This window comes from Loa loa (genome assembly GCF_000183805.2).
Source record: "Loa loa unplaced genomic scaffold supercont3.236, whole genome shotgun sequence".
NCBI lineage: Eukaryota > Metazoa > Nematoda > Chromadorea > Rhabditida > Onchocercidae > Loa > Loa loa.
The window spans coordinates 1-9950 of NW_018108416.1; the positions used below are offsets into that span (position 1 = coordinate 1).

General features: G+C 26.1%; 1 protein-coding gene across 1 annotated transcript in view; it reads left to right on the forward strand.

Moving 5' to 3' along the window:
- Positions 1–396: 396 nt before the first annotated feature.
- Positions 397–9950, forward strand: part of LOAG_18243 (oxidase/peroxidase) — a gene marked incomplete at both ends in the record, with an annotated part of 14901 nt that continues 5347 nt past the window's right edge. The window contains 16 exons of the mRNA XM_020450907.1: positions 397–590; positions 1532–1714; positions 1890–2153; positions 2420–2542; positions 2843–3057; positions 3720–3944; positions 4325–4461; positions 4645–4825; positions 4961–5146; positions 5423–5592; positions 5850–6031; positions 6375–6504; positions 6611–6688; positions 7146–7336; positions 7722–7895; positions 9336–9532. Coding sequence (XP_020305362.1) covers positions 397–590; positions 1532–1714; positions 1890–2153; positions 2420–2542; positions 2843–3057; positions 3720–3944; positions 4325–4461; positions 4645–4825; positions 4961–5146; positions 5423–5592; positions 5850–6031; positions 6375–6504; positions 6611–6688; positions 7146–7336; positions 7722–7895; positions 9336–9532 — 2830 coding nt within the window. The remainder of the gene's footprint in view (positions 591–1531; positions 1715–1889; positions 2154–2419; positions 2543–2842; positions 3058–3719; positions 3945–4324; positions 4462–4644; positions 4826–4960; positions 5147–5422; positions 5593–5849; positions 6032–6374; positions 6505–6610; positions 6689–7145; positions 7337–7721; positions 7896–9335; positions 9533–9950) is intronic.

Sequence of the window (9950 nt, forward strand, 5' to 3'; positions counted from 1 at the left end):
AATAATAATAATAATAAGTAATAATAATAATAATAATAATAATAAATAATAATAATAATAATAATAATAATAATAATAATAATAATATAATAATAATAATAATAATAATAATAATAATAATAATAATAATAATAATAATAAATAANAATAATAATAATAATAATAACAATAATAATAATAATAATAATAATAATAATAATAATAATAATTAGTAATAATAATAATAATAATAATAATAGCAATGATAATAATAATAATCTTAACAATAATAGTGATAATAATAATAACGTACATCATGTAATGGTAATGAGTACACGTTATTACCATGTAATGTAATGAGTTTCTTAATAACTTATTTACTGATAATTAAAATTGCAAATTTACAGTTCTTTGCAGTGGTGGCATTAAATCAGCTAATGCTTTACCAGTTGTTTTGAAGCATATCCAAGAGTACTGTCCATTACGTGAAATTGAATGTTCGAATAGTAAGTACCGTACTATTGATGGCACCTGCAACAATATTATACATCCTAATTGGGGTGCTACTGGTGCACCGATGCAACGTATCATTAAACCATTTTACGCTAATGGTATGTATGTTCCATGTATTAAGGAAAAATAAATAAACTGATTCACCGTAATCATTCATCTGATAGGAAATGACAAATGAAATTATTTACTGTAATCATTGATTGATAACTAATCATGAATTATTCTTGTGGTCGTCTTAACCAAATAACATTATTTGTGTTCAAATAACGTTTTCATCGAATACTTAATGTATGTAAAACTTGTGCTAATTAATAATTACCGCAATTGTTATTGTTGTGCATGTTATTGTTATTGTCGTTATTGTTATTATTGCTTTATAGGTACTGCTGCAGTTGTGTCGTTATTATTGCTGTCGTTATTGTTGCAGATGTTACTGTTGTTGCTGTTATTGTCGTTTATAACACTAACATTTGTAATATGTAACAAAACATTTGTAACAACAGTGTTTTTGTTATTGTTTTACTGATTCATATGATTGTTACTATTTCTGTTGTTGTTGTGTTTGTTATTGTTGTTATTGTTGTTGCTGTTGTTGTTGTTATTATTATTATTGATTGCTTTTGTTTGAAATTCATCTTTAGAGGCTAAATTCAAATAAGAAAACAAATTTCAATTAAATTCGCGGTAATTTCTTTGTCTATTTTGGACTAAAATGTATTGTAAATGTAGTAAATTTATAAGTTTTTTGATGAAATATTTGGAACAACGTAAAATATTACAATGTAAAATTGGCAAAAAAATGTTCAGTTCTGAAAAATTCGTTTATTTACAAACTTTGTATATATAATATTAAATACAGCATGTTTTATATTTTCTTGACGTAAAATTTCGCGTGATGTTTGACGTTAAATTCGACGTTATACATCAATCGCACATTTCTGAGATGCAAAAATTCTTGCTATACATAAGTTTGAAAAGTACAGTTTTGAATTTTAATTTAAAAAGGAAAAATATTGTTACAAATCGATAATACTTTTAGGAATTGATGAATTACGTGTTTCAATTGTTGATGATAATGAATTACCAAACGTTAGACACTTATCAAATTTATTCTTCATGAAGGAGCATTCACCAACACTGAAAGTAAATACATTAATTGCGCTTTGGGCGCATTTTGTTTATACGGATTTGGTGCATACTGGAAGTCTTCAACTATTTAATGGTTTGAGTTAAAAATTTTCCGTTTTCTTGTTAAATTTCTTACTACAAAATGTTCATTATAATGTTGCTAAATTAACTGTAATTATATGCAATATTGAAGAATATCAATATTGATTGATCTCTTAAGATAATTATTATAAATAATTTTTAACTGTAGATATTTTAAATGATTTCAGATGAAAAGCAAACTTCGTTGCCGTGTTGTACACCAGAAACTAAGCAACACCTCGAATGTAAGCCGATTCTGGTGACAAAAAGTGATCCTAGCTACAGTGGTTTTTTGGATTGTCTACCTTATATGCGTACCGCTCCAGCACCACGACCTAAATGTGAATTGGGTCCACGTGAACAAGCTAATCAGGCTACTAGCTTTCTCGATGCTAGCACTATTTACGGTAGTACCGTACAACAAGCACGTGCTTTGAGGACATTTAAAAACGGTAGATACCTTTTGACTTTTTCATTGGTATTTCCCGTGATGTTTTTGATGGAAAAGATTAAAGATCAATTTAGTAGGGAAGATGGGTTAGTTTTTTCAGGTGGGTTCGTTCTTATATGAAAAAAGGATTCTTGTAGAACAGAAAAGAAGGAAATAAAAAAAACACGAAAAAGATCCTTCATAGTTATATCACGAGATAAATAATCCAAAAAATTACTGATATCATATGTAATCTAAGTAAAGTTATTGCTATCAAAATATGTTCAGGTAAAGTTACTGATATCAATATAATCTCGTCAATGTTACTAACCTCATATAATCCAGGTAGAGTTACTGATATAACATATAATCCAGATAAAATTGATATCATACATACCATACATTGTCCAGGTAAAGTTCCTGATAAACATATAATCCAATTAAAGTAACTGATATCATGGCCTAAGTAAATAAGTTAAGCCAAATACTATAACGCTATATAGCATCATAGAAAGGCGAAAGATAAGTAAATAAGACCCTCTAATGATAATCATTTTGAAGTATGTGTCAAACCTTTTATTAATAATTGCAAACAATTCCAAATAAATGTAGTTAACATTAATTGTTTTGTTATGACAGTTAACCATAATGCTGAGAAATAGCAATATTGATTGAATTATTGATCCATTCATATTTATCGTTATCTTTTAGGTCATCTATTAATAAATTCGAATTCACTGAATCAAAATCCACTACCGATGATTGACTTACTATGCAGTATGTTGAAAATGACTGCTGAATGTTATTCAAGGAATAAATTATCCCGATTTGTTAATGGTTCCAATTATGCAAATTTCTTACCATCCTTTATTATTCTTCATACTATTTGGATACGACAACACAATCGAATTGCTACTAATTTAAAGGTGATTTTTTGCATTCTTATTTTAGAATTTCGAAATTTCCCCAAATCTAATCAGAGAAAAAAAGATTAATTATTGTTGATTATCTGTTAAATTTATCATCCCATATAAGTTGAAAATAAGATTTAAAAGATTTTCTTATGAGTTGCTTCGATTAATTTCACAAAATTAATTGCACAATATATGAAATGTATTTTCTTACTTATATAAATGTACTTTCTCGAATTATCCGTTATATAAACTCTTAGTAACTTTTGAAAACTTGTCGTAATTTTTTGGTTTTTTTTCTAACTTTCATTTCAATCAGATGAATGAGTTTTTAATCATTTCAAAATAAGGACTTTAAAGATAAGAAGCCTTCTTTTACTAAGACAAGTGTTTATTAAGTAAAGGAAAAAAGAAAGAGAAACTGATAGTATTTTTTAATTTGAGTGATTTCATGCTGGGAATGGAAATATTAGAATAACTTTTTTAATCATTAATTAATTTCAGTGCAACATTACTGATTAATTTCATCCCAGGAAATATTGAAACAGCTTAATTTTTTTAATCATTAATCAATTTCAATATAGTGTTATTATATCATTCATTTCAGGAAATACTGAAATAGCTTAAATTTTTTTAACCACTTACTAATTAATTTAATTGTTTTTGGTGAATTATAGGTCATAAATCCACATTGGTCTGATGAACAATTGTATCAGGAAAGTCGACGAATAGTGATCGCACAGTTGCAGCATATCACTTATAACGAATTCCTGCCTATTTTAATTGGTAAAGAAAACTGGTCAAAGTTCAAACTACAGTTACAATCTTATGGCTACAGTAAGAAGTATAATCAGAACGTGAATCCTACTGTTATCAATACATATGCTGCTTCTGCTGGACAAGTTCATTTTTTTAGCTAGTTATTTATTGGGCCAACAAGAATTTTCATCGTTTCATTTATTAATAAAATGCACATTTCAATTAATGATATTATTAAACTTCTTGAATTATTCAAAATTATCATTAGAATAATTTATGTTGAAAAAGAAGCATTGACTGAACCTCTTTTTTTATTTGTTTTGGTAATTAAAAATGATACTATAAATCGATGCTCTTACAAAGGTTTTTTTTCTCTTTTTTTAAAAAAAAAAAACTGCTATAAATTGATAGTAGGAATAAAACTTTTTAAATTTTATCTCATTATCCTTTCGCTTGTAACGCTTTTTCTAATTGCTTTGAAAAGTTGAAATTTCATTAAAATTTTCCAAAATACGATTTACAGTTTTTCGTCACAATGTTTGGCAAACATCTTGCATGGCATAAAGATGATAGCATCAAAATACTTGAACGGTCATTAAATGAATATTTCAATGATCCAGGATTACTTTTTTCATCAGATCAAATTAGAGGAATATTGAGGTCAGTAGTCTTCCTCTTTTTTTTTCTTTTGCTGTGATAAATAGTGATATGAAGATGAATTGAAAAATAAAAATTGTTCTTTCTACTCGTATATGATTTGATACTTTTCTTTTCATTGAAAAAGAAACCATAAAAGTAAAAATTTAAAAGAATTATTTAAATTTTCTGCTAACAAATTTTCAGATATATCTTACGTGAGCCAATTAATGAATCTATGGTTTACATGAATGATGAATTTCAACGTAAACTTTTTAAAGGAAAAAGAAATTTGGAATATGATCTTGTAGCATTGATTTTACAAATAGGTCGTGATCATGGTATTCCACCGTATACTGTATGGAGAAAATATTGTGATGGTAGTAAGGTTAAGATTATTTAACTCAAAACATTACAATTTTCAATTTTTAATTTTGTTACACTTTTTTACAAAAATGAAAAAAAACTATAGCGAAAAACCTTTTTTTTTCGAATTTTCATTTTGAATAAACATTTTAAATAGATTCTATCATTTGATGATTTGATGGATGATTTGATGGATGGAATAGAATTGATCAAAGAATTAGCAAATATGTATAAAACAGTGGATGATATGGATTTATTCTTAATTGGTTTAATTGAAAAACCATTGAATGGGGCGCTTCTTGGACCAACGTTTAGTTGCATCATTTCATTACAATTTCAAAAGGTTTTTTAATCTTATTAATTAATGATTTTCTTTTCAATTTTAACCGAATTTTAAAATTTTTCATTCACCGATTATTTTTGGTATCAATTTTTTATCATTTTATCAATAACTTTTATCAATTTTATCAAGATACAATCAAGCAAAATAAAACATGCAAAGATCGAACGAATTTATTATTTTTATTTGTTTTTACTATTATTCTACTGCATTTACTACTTCCATTTTTAAGATTCAAATAAATTATTATTAGCGTGTTAATGGTTTGCGCAAATTTAGACGAAAGACGGTGATCGTTATTGGTATGAGAATGATAACGCACAATCAGGTTTTACAGAGGAACAATTAACTGAAATCCGGAAAACAACAATGGCTAAAATATTGTGTAATAATGTGGAATATTTAGATATTTTACAACCAAAAGTATTCGAATTAGAAAATAATTACGAGTAGGTGTGATTGCAAAATTTTTGTCATAATTTCAAAATATAGCATCTCCCAAACCAATGAGCCCTAAAAAATCACTATAATAAAGTGATTCCTGTCGAAAATCACCATAATAAAGTGATTCCTGTCAAAAATCACTATAATAAAATGATTTTTGTTTATCCGTATAAACCTTTCAACCTTTTTTTTCACTTCTAATGGTTTTAATTTAATGCAATAATTTTATTTTAAATAATTTTAATTAAAATTTTCTCTATAGTAATTATCCAATTGGTTGTAACGAAACATTACAATTGGATATGAATATTAACAAATGGTCCGATGAATCATTTCATAAACTAAATATACCTCTAACAGAAACAGCAATTGAGAAAGCAGTTGAAATTGCTATAAACGAAGTTAAACAACGTCAAAAACGTGAGCGACAACGTATCCGACAAAGTATCATTCTTTGTTTTTTCGTTTTTTATTTTTGTCCCAATTTTATTATTACTCGAAATGACTTCAATTTAAGTTACTATATATTAATTAGAAATATATTCACTAATTAGTGCCTGCAAGCATGCATTCGTGCATGCTACTTTTCATATATATTATAATTTACATTTAATTATTATGCTAAATTAATTGTAATTTACGTGAGCTATTTCGTTTATTTTAGTGAATAATGAATTCTGCAAACAAAAAGACTAAATATTATTGCTTGTATATTATGTTATCAGTTATTTAAACATTGATCTCAATAAAGCATTAATGATTAAAGATCGAAGATTTATATTTTCAGATCAAAATATATTTAAATCTGGTGATCCACTATTATCATACGGTAAAATGATGCGAGCAAAACGTGAAGCTATTATGATCGCTCGAGCATCTGACGTATTCTTACAGGTTACCAAAAATATCATATCTAAGTAAGCCTAAAATATTTGATTTCTCTATCATTTGATATGAATTATTATTAATTTAAAAAAAAAAGAAAAAGAATTATTCTAAGCATGCTTTATATATTTCTTATAGCATTGGATCAGAAAGTAAGTTCAAGGAAATGGATATTAATGAGATACAAAATTTGCTACAACAAATTGATGTCAGCTCGTTAGTTTTTCCCACAGGTCTTTTTTTTTAGTTCCAAATTTATTTGAATAAAAAAATGTGGATTTAAATCTTAGCACACTAAGAAATTTGATTAAAATTACAATTAAAATTACAAAATTTGCTACTGACTTATATAGAGATCAACAATAATCACTTATCTGATCAGTTAAAAAAAAGAGAAAGCTGATAAGAGCTGATTTATTCGAAATTACATCAAATCCACTACTACCTCACTTAGAATCCAATATAATTAAGACAAATGTCACTTATCTAATCAATCAAGATAAATGTCACTTATCTAATCAATCAAGACAAATGTCACTTATCTAATCAATCATGAAAGCAAAATTGTAAAGCTAAAAAATTGAAAATTTAACTGAAAAAATAATATATATTGGCTGAAAGTTGAAAAGTTAATAGAATATATTGAATTTTTAGATTTGAATCATTTTTCTAGATTCATTAGCAGAATTGAACCATTTCTTGGACGTAATGGATTAGTGGAAAAATGCTTACCAAAAAATTTGCCATGCGATGATGTCACACCATATCGGACAATGTCCGGTTGGTGTAACAATCTTCATAATCCACATTTCGCTAATGCTTTTGGCCCATTAATTCATCTTCTACCACCAGCTTATGATGATGGTTTGCTTTTGAATTTTTTGAGAAGAAAACAACACCAAGTTGGGAAGAAAATATTAGAACGTAGAAAATATCCGAAAGCTAACAATATTATGATTATGATGGTGAGGTGAAAGTTCATATTTGAGAATTGAAAATTTTAATTCTACTTCAGTCAATCAACAATTCAACATTATTATCATATTTAAATAATTGTTTTTGATGACACTATAGTGCGCTATTACCATTATTACTTTCGTTGACCATTGATCAGTGCTAATAATAGTTACTAATTGTAATTGATTACAAATCATATTTATTATTACCTTTTTTGTTTCAATTAAGAATTACAACAAACTATCTAGTAGTGATATCTTCTGTCACTTTAAGAAGTGAAAAATTAATTCAGGAATTGATATACCACGATCGAGATCTGAAACAGGTGCACTGCTACCATCAGCACGTGTAATTTCAAATGCAATACATTTTGATTTACCAATTAGTCATCAAAAATATAGCCTTATGATTATGCAATTTGGACAAATTCTCGATCATGAAATGACACATTCACCTATTGAACGTGGTAAATTAACATTTACTCTACTTTAGAAATAATTAACGATTGCTAATAATGCATACTTATCGATTAATTTTAGTTTTCACAACTGGTAGGACATACTTAACGTTTCCTTTTGTTTTCGTAGTACTTAATAATTGTTAATTATGCATAAATTTTCATCAATCAATTTGTATTCTCCCAATTAACAAAACTTTTTTTTTGAACATTTGTAAACAATTAAATTGCAAAAAATATATACATCGACATGTAAATTAATTAAGGAAATGCTAAATAATTCATTTCATATAATTATGGAAGAAAAATCTTCCAATATAAATAATTGCTGATAATACTGATAAATATTGATAAATTGCATACTTTTCATCTCATCAATGGCAGAACTTTTTTGGAATTATAATAAACTATTAAAAATCGAATGAATATACACATTGATTATATAATAAAATGATAAAATAATTAAACAGTAAGGTGACAATTTATTAAAATTAAATAAATATACACAATGATTATATAATAATTTAGTAAAACAATTAAATCAGTAAAATGATGGTTTGTTTATGTTAATTAACTAATTATTGGTCGCAACTAATTAAAAGAAATATTTTGGAGCAATACTTATTGATATCAATAAATTGTTGCATTTTATTTGTATATATAATTCGGATTATTAATGCATATATTACTATATGCAATTAACAATCGGAAATTGAAATTCATCCAATAATTTTATTTTCTACAAATAATACGAACTATTTTCTTTTTTTTGTTTCATTAAATTGAAATGACTTGTTGGAATTGCATAAATATCCGTAAATAGCTAAATTAAAGTTAATAATTGTAGTACATACTTTATCTAGTAAGATTTTCTTAAAAGGAAAAAAAAACAAAAAAGCAAATCATCTTTATCAGAATTTAAATATCATTACTATTAGTAAATATCACTGATTAAATATCACTGTAATTTAAATATCACTGAATTAGATATGCACAATTTAAATATCACTAGTTTAGCAAATATTTCTGTAAAGATTAGACAAACTTATAAGTTACTTTTCTATAAATAAATTGTTCACCTTGCTAACTGATAATCTGACAAAAATTCATGAAGTAAATGTTCAAGACTTTTCCTTTTTTTTTTGCAGCTTCTGAATACTTTTTATGGTTTACGAAAAAAATGAATTGCTTAAAATTAGTAAAATTGTAAGAATAATAGGAAAGGAAAAAAATTTTAATTCTTTTTCATTTTAACCTAACAGTAAACGAGTAAAAATTTCAAAATTTCATCAACCAAACATTTGGCAAATATATACTAAACAGTATATTTCAGTTGGATTTAATTCATAATAATAAATTTGAATTCTACTGATAATCTAATTTACATTATCAGTTGTTAATTACAAAGCAGATCGTTCATTTCTTTCCTATCATATTCCTGTAATTAAGGACCAGACAATGAGATATTGAATTGTACACGATGTGATTCACACAAAACTCTCTCAATACATTGTATGCCATTACCTGTACCATCCAATGATCCATTCTTTCCAACACACGATGAAAATGGTGAGCGACGATGTCTACCATTTGCTCGATCACTTCTTGGGCAATTAAATCTTGGCTATCGAAATCAAATTAATCAGGTTATCACTTTAGCACTTTTTTTTATTTGCATTAAAAACTTCACTGTTTTTTTCTTTTTAATAATTTATTTTTATTATTTCAGCTCAACGTTAAAATGATAATGATAAATGAATATTAAATATGAAATATACAACATTATATGATTATTGTATTGTTTAAAATGTATTACCATTACTATTAGTATTTGAACTTTCGAAAATATTCATTATTTTCCATCTGTCAGTTGATAGAAAAACAATTTGTAAATATTATATACCTTCGAGATAACACTGCAATAAATCTTGATAAGCCGAGCAATCTTACTGGTTTAGGGTTATTTGAAATTCCATAACACTGCAATAAATCTTGATAAGCCGAGCAATCTTACTGGTTTAGGGTTATTTTGAAATTCCATAACACTGCAATAAATCTTGATAA